Below are 20,200 nucleotides of genomic sequence, written 5' to 3' on the forward strand. Positions count from 1 at the left end.
TGAACAGAAAATGATATTCTTGTCATGTAATTGCATAGATGTGGGTTTCTTCGGTGCCAAAAAGAAAATAAAACTTCTGTTATAAAACTGTGTGTGTGCGTGGGATGTACTGACACTGAAATCGTGAGAGAAACATCTTGAATGCATGTTGATACACGTGCATTAAGCTAACCCTGTTTGTCATGGTTGGTGTTGTCCATAATACTAATTTCATACAGGTGAAATAGATGAAAATATTGCTTATGCTGGAGATTTTTTTCCAGTTCTGTTCCTGCAGCATATGTATATAGTTGGGTTGGTTGACATGCGTATGATTGTGTTAGGATTGCATGAGTGCACATGCATTTGGCACATGTTAGCATGCTTTATAGTTGTAACATGTGAGGTATTTGATGTCTATTAATAGGGCATGGCAAGTTGTTTTGATATAGATGCATACCCGATGTAAAGGCGTGCAGCCCTGACATATAAATTTCTAGATCCGGTTTATGTGCTTGTGTGTGGATGATAACTCATGCTACGAATGGAAGATTTCATGTGTTTACCTGATGAGACGTGTTTAATTTCCATGCATAATTATTCTCATATACTTATGAAATTATGGATGAATGCATGTATATTAAGTGATTGCATGAAAACACTTACACATAAATGGTCACCCATGCCTATGACTGTGGAAGCTTGAATGAAGGTGCATTTGTAATTATGTTGGCATTATTACATACATTGCAAGTTATGATTTTTTTTGCATACGATGCATCGATGGCCTAAATAGACCATCATTGGCCTGGAGAGCCGTGGGTTTGGTTTTCTCTTACTTATGTTTTTAAATATATCACTTAAACCACATAAGATGGTTTGACACTTTACTACGCTGTTCTAATGGTTTATACGGGCTGGAGTCCCGAATGGGTTCCTGCAAGGGAGGATGCGGGGTTTTCACTTTACTTTTGCATATGTGTGGCAAACTTAAAGAATGAACTTTAAATGAAAATAATGAATAAGAACAGTGAAATTTACATTCTGGGATATCTCATCTGGAGTATGAGAATCTTGGATATCCGGTCTTGGGGAGACTGTGAGGATACAAAAACTCCGTGTGCGTTGTTGCCCCTGAACCCGATATTGAGGTTCTTCTCCTAGCCACGGTTTTAGGGAGAGCCCGCCACTTTACCCGGGAGTGGTGTGTTAGTCACAGCTGTGAGTTTATGGTACCAAGAAAGTGGCACTTGTGGGCGTTGGGTGTCCCTTGTGTCCCCGACATTAGATGTGGAGGTCTAATGTTCCGATGGATGGTGCGGTTTCCTGATATCGGTCGAGGGCTAAGTTGGAACCCAGTAATAAAATACAAATTGTGTGTTAAGCTACCCTGGGAACCTACTTGACCTCGGGGTTTGTACCCGTTTGGTGTATCCGCGGGCCACGGTAATTAAAAAGAGGAACTTAAAGATGTGTGCATCTAATAGGGCATGCATATGGAAAGATGGAACTTAAATGAAAGATAACAGAAGAAATCATGCATTGCACATAATCATGCATTTTTCTGTTATGCATTAGATCATGCATGTTTGAATCATTCTTGATATCATGACATCATTTGGTGGTTGCATACGTTTTACTTTGTGAGATCATGCTGAAAGGTTGGTTATTTAGTTATTGATATGTGACATTGCTGTACTGTTCCTGACTGGTGAGGAAATGCAATTATTGGTAGTTATAGATATTTAAATGTTGCAAATTTTATATCTGCATTCACTCAAATCACTGCATGAAATCTTATTCATGTTTTTTCTCTCACCTGTTTCTTTAGAAGTAGCTGTGCTCAGAATTTCGGTTCTGACACCCTACTTTGTTGGTTTTTCACAGGTAAGGGTGAACAGTGAAGTTGGACATGCATTTGGGGATGGATGAGTTACACTTGGGCTTATCAGCTTCAGTAGAGGATAGATTGGCTCTTTCTTTTGTCTTTCAGTTCTTTTAAATTCTGCAATTGTTATTTTACTTTCAGTTGAAGAAAACTTTGTCTTTGAAATTTTATTACTCATTAATAAAAGAGTTTTAGTTGGTTGATATGGATGATAATTGCAACTTCGTTGTGGTGTGTGGTTATCCAACTGAAATTGGAACTGTAGGGACCCCAGGTCTCTGGGAAGTTTTCCGCAACTCTTAGAAAAAAAAAATATTCCGCATTTTTAAAAGGGTATGGATTGGGGTCGTTACAATGTTTATATATGTTAATATATTGATATTTTCTGAAATATTCATGAGAATGAGACTGGGAGAGAGAGAGTGGTACACAGTAAAGGGAAAGAGATTGAGTTGAGCGAGAGAGATGTACGCAGTAACAGAGGAAAAAGGGAAAACTGGAAAGAGATTGAGAGAGACAGAAAGAGATGTGGCCGAGAAGAGAGATTTAGAGACGAGGGGCGAGAGAGAGATTGAAGGAGAGAATGTGTACTTGGGTTGGAGATGGAGAGGAGCCGTCGTCGGACGGTGGTAGCTCATAGTCGTCGCCGGCGTCGAGGTCGGGAGACGGGTCGCAGCGTTGGGGCCGGGAGGCAAGGGCAAATTTTTTTTGCCCTAATCCTCCTCTTAGCCTATTTCATCGGGCTCTTTTTTTTTAAAGTCCAAAATTTGGACATTTGTGACCCAAGGTCGAATTGATCACACCGGGTGCCGCATCGCGTCACGTCGACACGGGTCTGGCACTTGGTTGGCCGAATCCCTGTGACATAGGATGTAATCTACATGGTTGGTTTTATAGGAACATGCTCTTGGATCATCCATTTATGATTCATAAGCAAGATTGTTTAACGATTAAAAATCAATGGTTCAAAACTTTCATAAATGAATAGCATCAAAAATCGTTGAAAACGTATGATCCAAAGGTAGATTCCTAACAAATGGACCCTGCTGAACTCATCTGTACGGTGTGATTTATGAAAAATGTGTTAGAAAGTTCATACTCTAGTTTGAAAGGAAACAAGATCCTTCCAAGATGTTCACCAAGAACAACAATGTGGACACTCAAAAGAGTTCCACCAAAACACCGAGAGAACACACACAAGCCACAAGATGGGCTTACACACAAACACCCATTGAAGGGGCAAACACAAGAGATAAAAATAATATTTTATTGATCAATGCTCATGCAAGAATTATGCTTTAGAGAGGGGGTTTCATGACCCCCAACAACTCTATGGTTGACTAGTCAACCTTTTGTTGACTAGTTAAAATCCAACAATAAAGTTAAAAAACAACCTAACTAGTCTAACCCAGAGTTGCCAGTTGAGGAAGCGGGAGCGGGAAGCGAGACACTTTCAAAAATGTAGGAAGCGGGGAAGCGTGGGACCACTTAGAAGAAAATTATGAACTGTCTCGGAAGCGAGGGGGAAGCGAAAAAAACGAAAAAAAATGGGGAAGAGAGGGGGAAGCGAGCTTCCCATAAAAGGGAAGCATGCTTCCCCCAAAAAGGGGCGCGCTTCCCCTCACTCTTCGGAAGCGCGACGTTTCGCGCTTCTGAAGCGCGCTTCCCCTTTACCCTAGGTGCTTCCGGTAACTCTGGTCTAACCTATCTCTCTCTCTCTATATATATATATATATATATATATATATCTATATATATATATATATTTTTTAATGATCCTCCCTCAAACTTACGGTTGGATGACCAAAATTTTGCCTAAGAGAAAGTGAAATCTAAGAGCAACGAGAGGTTTGGTGAAGAAGTCTGTCAATTGATATCCTGAAGTAACATTGGGAAGATTAATGGTGCCATGTAGGTACTCTTCTCGTACATAGTGATAGTTTATCTCAATATGTTTGGTTCGTTCGTAGAAAGTCTGGTTGCCGGTAATGTAGATGAAACTTTTGTTGTAACAACATAGTCGCGATGCTCCTTGAATCTGAATGCCTATGTCAGCCAACAATCTTCTCAACCAAACCACTTCCATAGTGGTTGTAGCCATGACTCGGTATTCGGCTTCTGTTGAAAAGAGAGAAACTTTCTGATGCTTCTTATATCGCTTGAGGATCAACGAGTTACCTAAAAATACACAAAAACCAATAGTTGAGTGTCGATTATAGAGGTCTCCTCTCCAGTCAGCATCAGTATAAGCAGGTAAATCTAAAGAGGAAGAAGCAGGCAAGAAAAGTCTTCATAAAGTAGAGGTTTTGATGTATTTAATAATAAACAAGATTGCTCCAATATGAACAGTGGTGGGAGCATGCTGAAACTGACTTGTGTGAACTAAATGTGTAATATAAGGCCTCCTAATTGTGAGATATGACTAAGTTGTTTGTAAGGTGTTTGGTTTTCAAGTGGTTCCCTATCATCAATCTTCACTTTGACATTGACAACTTTAAGAGTGTCGACCTTCTTATCGTTTGAGATCTCTGACCTGACAACAATGTATAAAGTAAATTTAGATTGAGTCAGCAAATATCTTCTAAAAGAATAAGCAACGTCTATACCAAGAAAAAAATTTCGAAATCATAAATCAGTCATTTAAAAATAAGTTTGAAGAAGCCTTTTAATATGTTCAACTCCTTGTTTATCACTTCCAGTGATGTCGTCCACGTAGAGAAGAAGAATAATGATGTCTGCATTAGAAGCCTTTTAATACAAACAAAGTTGTATTAGTTAGACAAGATTGAAAATCAATATCAAGTATAACTTCTAAACCTTTCATACCCAGCCTTTGGGGCTTGTTTAAGACCAAATAGAGCATTATCTACCTGATGAGCTTTTCCTTTAGGAATAATTATACCAGGCGGTGCCTCTATATACACTTCAACTAATTTTTCATTTAGAAACACAATTTTAACATCCATTTGATAAATAGGACATTTCTTTACAGAAGCGAGGGCTACTATAGTTCTAACTGTGGTCATCCTAGCAACAAGAGCAAAGATTTTCTCATAATCTATTTCATACTCTCGAGAGTATCTATTGGCAACTAACCTGTCTTTGTATCTTTCAAGAGTTTTATCACTTTTGGTTTTTATCTTATATACTTATCGATAACATATGAGTTTCTTTCTTATGGGAATATCTTAGACAGTTCAAGTATTCGCCTTTTTTAAAACATCTAATTTTACCCGCTCTGAATGTTTCTTTGCTTCAACATAGTTTGAGTGTTCTATATAGGAATGTCTTAATGCATGTAAGCTTGATATTTAGGTAGAAATGACTCGTAGGACACAAAATTTTCAAAAGGGTTTAAATATTCTAGATGACCTTCTAGTTTGTACTTCTCCATAGTTTTCATCGCAAGTATACTTTTCTAGTGCATAAGGATGTTCGAAACTACTACACCTGGAATATTGGATACAATCTTGATTTTAAGATTGTTATTTTCTTATTTCATTACCATGGCATTCTTCTTCACTTATCATATCATTTCTGATATCCATCACAATCAATAATACTATCATCAAACTTTACAATTAAATCCAATAGAAAAGAATACTCGGTGGGTTCCTTAGGATTTTCAGATTCAAAGAATTTTTCTTTTTCTAAGAAAGATACATTTCTTGAAACATATAATTTCTTATTTTTAAAGTCAAAGCATCTATAACCTTTTTGGTTATTTGCATATCCCAAAATGACATAAGAAATAGCGTAAGGAGAATTTTTTATCATTTTTATTAATGAAAACAAAGCATTTGCATCTAAAAACTCTTAATCTTGAATAATCAGGAGCGAGTTTAAAACGTTTCTCAACTGGTGATATATTTCTCAGGGAGACATATGTCATTCTATTAATTAGATAAACTGCAGTCAATGTGACTTTGGCCCAAAAATTTTTAGGTACTTGGTTTGAGATAAGTAAGGTTAATGCAGTCAATGTGACTTCGGCTCAAAATTCTTTAGGTACTTGGTTTGAGATAAGCAAGGTTCTTGTGGTTTCAATGATGTGCATATGTTTTCTTTCGGCTAAGCCATTTTGCTGAGGAGTGTAGGGACATGATCTTTGGTGTGTGATGTCATTTGATTTCAGGTAATCGTTAAAATCTTTTGATAAAAATTCTCTTCTTGAATCAGTGTGAAAGATAGAGATATCCTGTTGAAATTATTTTTAACCAATTTGTGAAATATTTGAAAATATGAAAAAACTTCAGATTTATGTTTGAGAAAATAGATCCATTTGTCTTTAGTAAAATCATCAACAAATATGAAATAATATGCAAACCCACCCTTAGATATAACAGGCAGTCGACCTCAAACATCCGAATGTACTAACTCAAGCAGTCGTGTAGAGACAAAAGTTCTTTCCTTAAATGAAAATGTTTTTATTTTGCTAAGAATATAATCTTCACAAGTAAAATTTTCAAGATTAAAAAAAAAATCTATATTTAAAAAGTGCTGAACTTTGGATACATTAGGTTGTCCAAGTTTTTTATGCCATAAATTCAAATTCAGTTTTTAAACATTACAACTAAAAGTATTCTTGGGTATTTTCAAAAAGTCCATGTAGTATAAAACTCTTTGTCTATGGTTTTCCCCAATCAGGCGATCCTACACCCGACAACCAATAGAAGAGAATGAAACATTATACTCATGGTCAGATAATTGAGAAACAGACAAAAGATTTAGGTTTAGCTTATAAATATATCTAATTTTTGGAATAGAAAACCTTTTTGAAACAGTTTTGAAATTTTGTATTCCCTTAATCTTAAGGGATGTCTCATCAGCAGTAAAGACTTTTGACCCGCTTGAATTACGACATTCAGATAAAATATCACTATTTGGTGTCATATGAAAAGAGACACCCGAGTCAAGAAACCAAAGAGACTTACTGGTGTCAGAGATACCAACTGAAGAGACTTCGGGTCCAGTTGATGGATCTCCTTTAAGTAAAGGTTGAAAGGCTTCTACAAGTTGATTTAAGGACATGCTCTCGATGTTTGATTTTTGTGAAGCTTTGAACTCACTTTTCTCTTGTGTAATCAGGCTACTTTCTTCTCATAGAGTCTCTTTGATTTAGGACAATATGTCTTGACATGTCCCGGTTCGCGACAATAGTAACAAATAATTTTCTTCTTCTCAAACTCATTGCCTTGTCTTCCTTATTGCACATTGTTCGGTCTTCAATGCGGTGATTTGTATGCATGAACATAGTTTTCTGGCCTAGACACGGCTTGGACTAAGTCATCATCATCTTTGGATGTCTTCTTTTTTAGTCTATTTTTTTCATACTTAGTGTTAGGAAAACCGCAAGCAAGAAACAACCAAATGAAGCAATGAACAAGAACGATCAAACAAAATACAGGAAGAACACACAGATTTATGTGGAAAAACCTCTCCTCAAATCCGAGAGAGTAAAAAACCACGTCCGCCCAAAGAAAAATCTTATTGCTCTTCTTCGACTGTTACAAGAGGGAGAAAGAAAAGAGAGAATATATACAAGGCAAGGGCGACAACCCTAACCCTAACCCTAACCAAATCGGGTCTGATCCATAAGAAACCGGGTCTCAAACATAAGCCCAATTTTTTTTTTTCTTCGGGAGGGGGGGGGGGTGCTGCCCCCCTATAACCCTAGACCCCCCTTGTAACGACCCCAACTCCTACCTTTGAAAAAATGCGGAATATTTTTTTTTTTTTTTTTTAAAGAGTCGCGGAAAATTTCCCAGAGACCTGGGGTCCCTACAGTTCCAATTTCAGTTGGATAACCACACACCACAAAGCAACTTACATTTATCAATCATAACCAATCCACTGAATTCTTTTATTAATGAATCAATAAGAGTAATATGTTCCATGTCAAAAATGAAATATCAAACTGCAGGAAATCAGAAGAACTAAAAGAAAATAACAATAGAGCCACTCTGTCCGTAAGTGAAGTCGTCTGAAACAAATGTGACCCTCGTATCCCTCAGAAGCGAGTCGACTTCACTGATCACCTGTGCCTGGGAAAAACCAATAAAATAAGAGGGTCAGAAATCCGAAGAATTCTGCGTACAGGTTTCCCTAATGAATCAAATAAGAAAAAGAGCATAAATAAGATCCATGTAATATTTTGAGGAATACAATTATACTCAATTCTTAAGTCAATTAACCATTCATGCATAATTAAACAGTTAACAGGAAGGAACACGAAATAGGTAACATTGATCACAACTTAATCAATAAGGCAATTAAATGTAAAATAGATCAACATCATACAATGATCAACATAAACAACTAAGTGAACAGGTAAATATGCATGAACTAATGCATAGCAGGAATATGTATGATTTGTGTGCAATGCATGAACCATTTATTATCTTCCATTTAAGTTTTCCTCTTTCCATATGCATGTCCTATTAAATGCACACATCCTTAAGTTCCTCTTTTTAATTACAGTGGCCCGCGGATACATCAAATGGGTACAATCCCCGAGATTAAGTAGGGTTCCCGGGGTAGCTTCACACACAATTTGTATTTTGTTAACGGGTTCCAAACTTAGCCCACGACCGATATCAGGAAACAACACCATCCATCGGAACCTTGGAAAACAGCATCCAAAGTCGGGGACACCAGGGAAAACAGCATCCACTGGCGCCACTTTCTTGGTATACCAAACAAACTCACAGCTGTGACTAACACACCACTCCCGGGTAAAGTGGCGGACTCTCCCTAAAACCGTGGCCAGGAGAAGAACCTCAATATCGGGTTCAGGGGCAACAAAACGCACACGGAGTTTTTGTATCCTCACGGTTTCCCCTAAACCGCAACATCCAAGATTCCCACGCTAGAGCAGGGACATCAAGGAGAAAGTGAATTACACTGTTCTTTATTTTCTTTTATCTGGTTATTAATTCATTTCTTTTACATTTGCAAATTTACATGCAGAATTAATAACATAAGCTTGCACATCAGCATGCTAAGCTTTTCACGGGACCACCGCCCATGACAACATAGAACAGTGCGGTAAAACAACAAATCTCACATTTGATTTGTTGCAATGCATCAAAATAACCAAAACAGAGAACAATTGGTTCTCGAGGCTCATCCAGCCACAAATGATCTAATTTAATCATTACCACATGCATAAGCAAAAATCATAAAGAGTATGCCACTTATGCATTCTTTTCACATGCTTTTCAATGCGCATTCATGTATGCAAATTGTGCATGAAACAATAATTTCATAGGCATAAGCGTACATTCACACACACACATTAAATGCATGTTTTCATGACATGCACCCACTCGTGTCAAATGCAAGAGTTCATTCATGAATCAATCCAATTAAAACATACGAACAACCATGCAGTTTTGATCTAAATTTCATATGTGTATATGCACAAGTACACTCACGTACAACAATAATTTTGAACAAGGATTATTTATCAAGTTTAAGCACCTAAGGAAACATCACCCTGAATAAGCATAACCTAACCAATAGGCATGTGGAACATACATAAAAACTTAATTCTATATAAGGCAGGATTTGAACTCATAACCACACATGTACATGACAAGCATGTTACCTACTTAGCTAAATGCACACACTATGAGTCAAATTGTGGATTTAAAATAACATCTAGTTTATATAAGGTTTTTCTTGAAATTGGCTATTCAAGCTTGGCCGACTTAATTGACTAGGGTTCAGCCTCACTCCAACCGAAACCCAACCGGCAATCCCCCCCCTGTCAGACAAGTCTTTCTTTGAATCTGTAAACCCTTGTTTCACAATTTATATTTCATACTAACAACAAAACCTTTTTCCTTTGCAGAACTTACATAAAGTTACAGGCAACTGGCCCATCTTCATATGACTCTAAGGAGTTATAAGATATGCTCTGGAGGCCAAAGAAGAGTCCAAAATAATGTGCCTAAAACTACGAAAGTATCTCTCAATCCTGCATTTAAGTGTCTTGAGGAGACCCAAACACAGCCATGACATCCATGCACTATATGAACAAGAGCTTAGTAGCTAAAGAGAGTAATTTATATAAGAACAACTCAAACACTATGAAAGATATTAAATATATGTTGATAATCCCATCCAAATTTTGCAGTGAGCACAGAAATTTTCCATCAAATATGCACAGCCGGTTTAAGCCTCTTGAGAGTTAAAGGCTACTGAAAATGCATAAAGTATATCTACTATTATGAAGCATGCCATCAGATTAAATGGTTTTCAATAGTACTCGAGCAATATTTGCATAACACACTTGAAATCTCAAAAAAATAATTGTGTGAGGTTTATTTGCCATCATAGCCACAAACTTAGTTATTGGGATTTTCAGCAAAAGAAAATCTGGAGAACAAATAAAATCTACCGTTTCCATAAAATCTTGAAAACAGAAGTATCGCATATCTAGTTGCACAGTAGATTAACTAAACAGAAACATAGGGAAAACGTCAGACTGAAGTTTTATCATCAAACATGTACTTGCATGCATTAACAAAATCATGGTTCAAAAGCTTATGTAAACCACAATCGCACTACCTATCAACATGTTTTTTTTTTTTTTATAGTACAGCTATAAACAGCCGATATCAAGAAGCATACATGAAACGAAAGAAGCCTCAACCATGTGTTGCACATAATTACCAAACCACAGTAATAGCACCACTTATGCTAAACAATACTAAACCAGCCACACAATCTCAACATATGCAACTCGACACCTCAAAAAAAACTGAAAATCAGATTACTAGACTATTGGTAATGGAGAAAACTTTTGCTAGACAAGCCTATCGGCCACAAACTGATTTCAATAGCATCCTCAACCCACCCAATAAGGTACCAGTATAACCCATAGCATCAAATTTCACAAAACTGACGATTTGGGGTTCCGGCGCCTCAAACCCCAAATCTGCCCCTCTACGATTTTCCTAAAATATTCCATGTAAAGCAAAATTTACACCCTTTTTCTCACTCGAAATCAAGAGGAAAACCCGTACCTCTTGACGAAATCTTCCGGCGAACTCTCCGACGACCCTTGCGGCTGCTGCTCCCCGCGGATGCCGTGAAGAAGGGAGCTTGCTGGAAGACTTTGGTGGGTGTTGGTGGCTACTGGTGGCTGCGAGTTGCCGCAGCCTTTTTCCGGCGACCCCTTCCTTCTCCGGTGCGCGCCCGCAGACAGGGAGAGAGAGAGAGAGAGAGAGAGAGAGAGAGAGAGAGAGAGATGGGGCTGAGTGAAGAGGGTGAGAGCCCCTCTCCACTCCCCTCCTTTATCGGCCCCAGGCCTCCCCCTTCTCAGCCGAGATGGGCGCGGGGTCGTTACGCTCTGCGTAACCCCCCCTGCCCCTGCGCCCCCCCTTTCTGTTTTGGGGTTAGGGTTTTATCGGGCAACCCTTATCGGGTTGCCCTTTTCATTTAACAGGGCTGAAGAAAATGGGGTGGGGCTCGGGTCCGAACCCGAGACCCGCAACCCGGCCCCAAGACAAAATTGATCCACAAGTGGATCCAAATGGATCCACTGTGGATCCTTGGATAAAAAAAAAACTTAAAAATTTTATTTATTTTAAATCTCACATTTTAAATAAAACCTTAACCCCCACCAAAATGGATCCGCAAGTTGGATCCAAGTGGATCCAACTGTGGATCCTCGAATCCGCTTAATATATATATATATATATTATGTTTCTATAGTATTACCAATATTAATATTATTTATTTATTATTATGCACATATATATATATATTTAGATATATATATATATAAATATATATATATGTACATGGATCTGGTATATGGATCCCATACCCATCTACGCACTCCTATTGGATGATTATTATTCTCCGAATTACTTAGTTAATTACAAATTATTGTACTTATAAGTACATATCAAATTTACGAGGTAAATGTATGTGAAAAACCCCTTTATGGGTCTTGGATCTGTAATTTGGATCCAGGCCCAATTTGCAAAATTTTATAAAATTTTCGGGTTTTACACCCCTTCCTGCAAGGGCAAAAAAACTATGAATCAGGCTCCACAACTCATCACTTAGTTCTTCAATAGTATCTTTAATAAAAGAGACTTTCCCTCTATGAAGAAAGTTGATTTAGTAGATTCAAACTCCGACAATAAACCATTAATGAATTGATAGAAATGTTCCGCATCAATTTGTCTTTGTCGGATTTCTATATCTTTGGGACATCGCCATTGTGGCTCAAGAAGAGCCAACTCATTTCAAAGATCGAACAACTCATTAAAGTATTCTCTAATATTTTTTTCTCCTTGAGTCGTAGTTAATATTTTCTCTTGCAAATTGCAAACGTAAGCAATATCTTTAGTATAGTACATTCACTTAATATAGTCTCATATTTTATTTGCATGTTCAAATTTAGCAAGACTCAATTATTTCTTGATATCAACACTACTAATGAGCCAAGATAATTTTGACATGCTCCATTCTTCACTCTTTTTTTTTTTTCTCATAAGAGTCTATAGCCTAGTCTTTTTCGCCTCCGTAAGAGATACTTCTTTTTCTCCTTCTTAGTAAGAATTAGTTTGGGTTCCAAATCCGATCCATCCATTAATCCCCGCAACCTTTTTACCCATATGAAATGCTTAATGATAGAAGCCCATGATACAAAATTTGTGATCGAGCTTGATGGGTTTTAAGGTAACATTATCATTGTCAAAGAAAGAGAATAGAAGATCAAGAGAGAAACGAAAGAAAGACGAGATAAGAAAAAATCACGAGCACTCCACCACAAACACGAACGCTCTGTCACCAAAAAAGGGCACCACAATCTCACAAGCACTTAAATAAATTTTGCAAAAGCGGCCTTATCCCTTTCAAATCTTGAGTGACACGCTTCCCAATTCATCGAAAAAACAACTTTATTTCTAAGCTCTAATACCATGAGAAAAAAAACAAGATCCTCTGTAGATGTTCACCAAAAACAACAATGTAGACACTCAAAAGAGTTTCACCATAGCACCAAGAGAACACGCGCAAGCCATAAGACAGACTCCCATACAAACACCCACTAAAGGAGCAAACACAAGGGATAAAAGTAATATTTTATAGATCAATGCTCATGCAAAAAACATGCTTTAGAGATGGGAGTTTCACCCCTATTTATATACAAGACAACAGCTACAAGGGAGAGAAACCAGAGTCGTAGCCGGTGGACTCCCAACAACTCTACGGTTGACTTATCAACCTTTTGTTGACTAGTCAAAATCCAACAAAAAAGTTAAAAAATAACCTAGCTAAACTAACCTAGTTATATATATATATATATATATATATATATATATATATATATATATATATATATATATATATATATATATATATATATATATATATATATATAAATTTACATTTTTAACATAGTTCACATATTTTCCAGTTAACATATTCTAATGGTCCATATATATAGTTAGGATTTGCTACAATTGTTTGTATGTTCAAGGGCGGAACACCCTTGTTTAGGTTTTTCTCTCACATCTAACACAGTAGACCTGATCTACAGGTTTTGTTTAGTGGGAACCGACTTTTGGATAGCTGGAATCTGACTTTTATACAGTTTTTTCCAGCAATCCAAAATCAGCAGATGTGGAAGGCATCGATTTTTCCTGACTCATAAAAACATGTTTTCTTGGTCGAAAAAACATGATATATGAGGTTGGATTTTGTCAAAACAATACGCATCATGAGATTCAAACTAGATTGTAGGTACAATCGTTTGTATCAAATATAAATCCACATATAGTCTGCAATATTGTCTCTTCCACATTTTAAATTGTCTTCCTTCATACGTTTACATCTGGAGATTTTCTGCTCAAGCTTCAAGTTGATTTTTAAGCTGCATATAATTTTGTGTTTTAAGCATATGCTGATTGAGATATTTTTTATTGTTATGAATCTTTAAAATGCTGATCATAAAGTTCATAGAGTGCATTCTCACAAATATGCACATAACAGATGTTGTTTATATACCGGAGAATTTATTGAAGATAAATACAACATCCAGCATTGCAACTGGGATCGTCTAGAGTGTCTTGAAGCAGTCCTTGCCTATTCTGAATGTACGGATTGAAATGTCCAGACTGAAACATCGAGAAAGTTTCATCAGCCTGCCTTGGCATTCCCTCTCAAGTGCAATACGGTACACAGGTTTTAATGCTGAGTTTTGGTGATTCAACCACTGCCTGAGGAAAAAAAAGAAAAAAAATCCAAAAATGCTTGAAATTTAATAATGTAAGGTTTTTAGGCTCATATGATCCAGAACATAATTAGGAAGAGTTGTACATATTTTTTACCTTTGTTTTTTATTTTCTTTTTTCTTTTCCTTTTGCCTTTTTAGCAATTTGTTCTGATATCACCCAGATATACTTAATATATGAAAAAGTTTTTTTTTTGAAATAATATATGAAAAAGTTAATCGGTAATTCTGGAGGTAAAATGAAATAGCTGGATCTTTATGTGCCATTATCAGAACCGCAAGGAAGAAGGAAGAATGGTCTAGCTGGTTTGTTAGGTCACCATCTTGAAAAGTGGATTTTATTATATACCTGATACAATTGAATCTGCTAGTTAGGATGAAGCTCGAACCCAAGCCTTAGAGTCTGGGGTGTTCGAGCGTGGCTTGTTAAATAAAAAAAAGAAATGAAAAGTTCAAGCTCGGCGGAAATTGAAAACAAAACCAGAGGTACGAGGGGTAGGGATTCGAATCTACTACCTCAACTTTAGATGAAAGTAGCGCCCAAGTGCCCAGCTATGTGACACTAGCCAAGCACATGACAGCATTGCAAGGGGCCCACAGCCATAGATAGAAGGCCCCACATCGAATGCTATAATGTGTTTGGCTGTGTCAAATACCCAGGCACTTAAACGGCTCCCTGGATCCCTGTTCCTGACCTCCCTTACGAGTGCCCATCGCCGTATTGATTAAGGTAAGGCTTGTTGGGTTATTGTGTAACATGACTTGCATAAAATAATTTTCACCCCTTTGTTGCAACTCATAGTGAGACTTTGTTCAAATTAAATCCCTTGGATTTGTACTGCATGGTCAAAATAGTACGAATCAATTCTTAGATCTTATTTTTTAACATAAAAGCACAAGTTTATATGGGTTGAAAATTTTGTACATTATTGGCCGTTGTTTTTTTCAACCCTCTTAAATCTTACATGTTAAGAGTAACAATTTCTGCTAACCTAAACACGTAGTTCACAATCTCTTCTCTTCATATTTTAATTATTTATTAATTACTAAAAAATCATAGGTTTGAACCAAAACTGCACCGAAACCATGTCCTTTCAGTTTGGATAGAAACTTCACTCAAAACACTTACGGGATCTAAATTGCACCTACCTGATTTAGCCTTGTTTTTTCTGCTAAGCCCAATTCGCAATCACTAAAAACCTTAAACCTCTTCTTCACCATGTCCAACCGGGTTATGCACCCCTGATACATGTACCACATATCACACGATCAAAGAATCTTACGTTGGATCATCTTTAGTCCGTTGGGCTTAAAGTGAAATACCCGTAAAAATTTGGACCTACCTTTTAGGCCTTATTCCGAACCATCCGTTTCAAAAATTTCGGAGGGTCTAACACTTCTCCACCATAAGAATCATGGCAAGCATCTCTTTGTTGTAGGTAGATAAGGCACGACTCTGGATGGCCAAGACCTTACTCATGAAAACAATGGGATATTTCTCTTGCGAGAGGACAACACCTACTTGTGAACATAATGAGCAAAGCCTATTTGCAAGGATAAGGTAATTCACATAAAATATAGGTGAATAATAACCAATATTTGCAAGGAAATATACGTGAACTTCGTATACCATTTACGAAGTTATGTAGTTCAACTTAACTTCACATATAGTTTCACAAATTTTATATTTATAGAACAAAGATTACATAAATATATCTGTGAACTTTCTACAACTGAAATATATTGAAACTTCATAAATAGTGCACAGGAGATTTATAAATTTACTGAAGACTTAAATGTGAACCTCCTCATTTCTTTGCGAAAATCCCTACCAGCATTAATTATGATGCTTCGATAGTAAAACAATGATAAATCACATTTTTAGGGTTTGTTTCACTTTTAAAAAGCGACAATGGAGAAGATTATGAAACAACAATAAAAGGATGCAATGACTGAGGTGGACAAGATTCTGGAGAAGATGGTTCATTCTTTGACTTCTTAATTCCAGTCGGGTTATTATTTTTGTCCACCAATGATTGAGGCAAAATTGCCTCATCTGCAAACCGACCCTTGAGCCTATGAATCTTACAATTCGACCCCAAGGACGTGCACTTGTTCCTCTAATGACTCATTTTCAATCAAACATAGATCCACATCGGAGGTACTATCTTTGGTTACTTAATATCATTCGAACCTTTGATGTGATTCATGATTAAAAATGAGCCCTTTGAGAAATAAGTGCATGTTTCATGTCAAATTGCAGGATTTGCAGGCTTAATAATCGGATTGTAGAGGAGGTGGTTTCACCTCAATCATTTGCTTGATTGAAGAAAGGGTCTACGAACAAAAATAGTAACCTAACCGACATTAAGAAGCCAAAAAACGACCCCCTCATGTTGAGCCTTTTTCTATTTTATCAATAAATGACCTTGTACGACGTAATCCATTGAACCCTCTAATGTTGAACTATGTATAATGTTTATCACATGTTCATTTTTTAATGAATGAAATGAATATATGTATGAGCAAGTTCATTTTTGAATTACTAAAAGGTAGATTCACACAAATTTTTTTGCAGACCACGAAGTTCATATTTGCGAGGATGAGAAAGTCTACGTATATTTTATGTGCGGATGAGGAGGTTTACATATATTTTATGTGAGGATGAGAAAGTTCGTATATATTTTATGAGTAGATAAGGAGGTTCTCATATATTTTATGCGTTGATGAGGAGGTATGCATATATTTTATGTGTGGATGAGGAGGTCTGGTCTACATATATTTTATGTGGGATATATGCAGGCTTTCTCATATTCACATAAAATACATGTGGACTTCCTCATTCTCGCATAAAATATATGTGAAATTCTTTATATTTGCATAAAATATATGCAAACTTTCTCATCCTTATAAATATTGGTTATTAATTTGCCCATATTTTATGCAGACTTCATGAAATTCAAAAAAAAATCATGTGAATCGACCTTTTAGTCAGAGGATGCGATACAATCGAAAAGTTTATCTTTCAGTGGACTTTTCTCTCAAATAGAGAATTAGATCAAGATGATCTTTGTGGTGTTAGAAAGCTAACACGTCGATCTATCTACTCTTTTTATTGGTTTTCTGGATTTCTGGTGTAAGTGGCTGAAAAATAACATAAAATAACTAGGCTTGTCACAATTATGCCTATTCATCTTTTTTTTAGAATTTTGTCATTGATGTATATCAACACTCGTTCGTCATTTTTCAGCGATTTAGATGTCCTTGGAAAGATATTTTTGTATAGTTTCTTTGTTGTTTTATGTTTTTTCTAGAAATCCTTCATTTTTTTGGTCGAAAAGTCTTCTAAAAGATTGACGGTTCAGTTATTCCAGTCTGTAGGGTATGTTTCTATTTCAGTTTTGGAACTCAGAAACATGAACCTTAGAGAGGTTTTCGGTTCTAAGTCAAAATATAAAATTTATAGGCTTATATCTCAGATTTTCAACGACTATAAAAATACAAGTTTTTGGTGCCGGATTAGAGAAACATATATATGAGAATAAAGACTATTATGCAGAAAACAATCACATATTTGATAGAAAATTCATATCTATTTAGGAAGTCCGCATGTGTGAAGGGTTAAAAGGACTTTTGAAACCCGAATATTTACGATTTTGGACATGAAAAAAAAAGTAAAAATTGTGGGGCCTTTTGAAAAACGCATTATGTTGTTGTACAATACAGTCATTTTTCGAAAAATGTGTGAACATACATTTAAGTGAGGGTTAAAGAAAGGAGAAAGGAGGTTCGCACAGTTTTTCATGACTTTAGTATAAAATATGTTATTTTTACTAAGGATTTGCGATTTTATGATTAACAGAGAATACCAGATAAATAACATAATTTTTTTGCGCTTCTTGAAGTCCACCAAAAAAAATGTGCGGACCTCCTTTTAAGTGAGTTGCGATACCCGATGAGCATAATGATATATCGTGCAAACTTCGTGAGTTCCGCACATTCGAAGGGTAAAAAGGTCCTAACAAAAGTTGGCTATTTATGGTTTTGGTCATATGGCAGATTTTAGAAAATTGTGGGGTTTCAACGAAACACATCATTTTTACCATACTTTTTCATTTTATATTCTCTAGGGCTGTGTTTTGGAAATGGTGGTCGGATGTTTGCTTTCTATTGTCATTAATTTTTAAAAGATATATTTTTTCAAATGAGACAACTTGAGCATGGGTTTGCCTAGCTCGGCTGGTTATGAGTTCGGGTTCAGCTTGACTCATTTGGGGTCTCAAACTTGGTCTTAGCCTCATTGGGCCTAGATTGATGGCTCAAGCTCGGCTGGTCGGCCTAGTTATTTCAGCCAAATCCCCAATTCAAAATTGGCCTACCGCAAACTTAGTTTCAAGGTTACCAGTTATGCCTTGTCAGTTGTCATTACATAATGATTGGTGGCCAAGTTGGAGCTTTGTCCAAATCATCCAATTATAGGTTGATGAATGCTCTCAAAGACTTTTGATGTTTTTACATGTCTTCGTTTTCTTGTCTGCTAGAATAGCAGGGGAAAATGAATCATGTTATGGGTTGGAGCTCCACGCCCACCTATAGGGATGCAAATAGTTCCAATTCAAGCCGAATGTAGCTAATAGTATATCCAACTAAACAGATTCTAATTCATATTCAGAATCAGCGGGGGAAATCTCACTCCATTCAAATTTGTCAGCAAAAAATAAAAAACATACCAACATCCAATTATAATTAGACATGGTTAAAGGCTTACCAAACACAACTAAATGAAGTCAGAATTGGATAAAATTTGATCCATTGACAGCCATATCCATCAACTAAGGTAGTGTGCCTCTAACATATAATATGGATGTAAACTGGTCAGATTCAGTTTGGATGCCCACATTACTGAATCTTGATTGATCTGATATAACCTATCGGGTTTCTTTTCAGGAGTTAAAGCTTCTGCTAAATCTAAATCCGACTGGCTTAAATAACTAATCCGAGATGCTATGGGAAAATGATGAGTCACGTTGAAGAAAAGGATTACGATATGCTGCTGCTCCTCTGCCACATGCAAAAATTGCACACTTTTTCTCTTTTTTACTTTGACCATCATCATCTTGTCATTCATTGAATACCCCTACAATGCATATGCGGCAGCACCAGGAAGATTGCTGAAAGGGCATATCAGATTATCTTTTTCAAAGTTGTAGTGACTATCAATCCCTTTCTACTGAAAATATATTTAATAAAAAGAAGAAAAAAACAGAGATTTGATTGCATGAGCGTAAATGCGGGTCCCAGGATAAACATATCGACCGGTGATTTTCAATTTAGACGGCTTTGATTACTTGGCATGACCACCACTACATGGTCATGCTGTTTTCTTTCCTCACACTTTCTTCTTGTATGAGTTTTTTTTTTTCCGAACAATGACGTTGATGACCCCCTCTTTTATTGAAAATATTACTGTTTACTTGACACTTCTGCCTTTTATCGCCTAAAAAATTAAGCCTATAATTTTTCAGGCGACAATTACATGGCATCTGATTTTTTCAGGTGACAATTACATGACCAAGGCATCTAATTTGGTAGGTGACAAAAGACTAAAACTGTCAACAAAAAAAATCAAGTGATCATGTTTGGCATACTTTAATCCGGCCCAAAACAAGATTTGGTTCCAAAAGAGTACCATCTACGTCATTTTTTGGTTTTTTGTTTTATTAAAGTAATTCTCACCAATACAAATTTGTATTATTTGGTGCTTAACTTTAATGGTCAATGAAACAGCTATGATTCCATGCATAATGGAGATCCCATCCCATTTGATAGACAAACGAACGCAACATTGTAAAATGGATCGATAAACTTTTCACAATGTTTACAATGCTTCATATGATGGACACCATGCTCATGAATTAGTTCCTCCTTGGCTACAAAACATGGTCCACTAAGCTCAATCAAATTAATCGTAGCATGATAAATGCATAAAAAGTCATGTACAAATAAAAACCATGTTAATATTTTTTAGGATGAAGAAAGAGTAGAAATATATAAGTAACAACAAATACAGCAAGCCA

At 36.4% G+C, this 20,200-nt stretch overlaps 1 protein-coding gene across 1 annotated transcript in view; it reads left to right on the forward strand.

Annotated features, from left to right (window-relative positions):
• Positions 1 to 14,279, forward strand: part of LOC149840998 (uncharacterized) — a 144,957-nt gene extending 130,678 nt beyond the window's left edge. The window contains exon 11 of the mRNA XM_090004619.1: positions 13,883 to 14,279. Within this exon, the coding sequence (XP_089860745.1) occupies positions 13,883 to 13,953 (71 nt within the window). The 3' untranslated portion in view covers positions 13,954 to 14,279. The remainder of the gene's footprint in view (positions 1 to 13,882) is intronic.
• Positions 14,280 to 20,200: the final 5,921 nt, after the last annotated feature.

Source organism: Nuphar pumila, chromosome 4 (assembly GCF_984573655.1).
Source record: "Nuphar pumila chromosome 4, dmNupPumi1.hap1.1, whole genome shotgun sequence".
Lineage (NCBI taxonomy): Eukaryota > Viridiplantae > Streptophyta > Magnoliopsida > Nymphaeales > Nymphaeaceae > Nuphar > Nuphar pumila.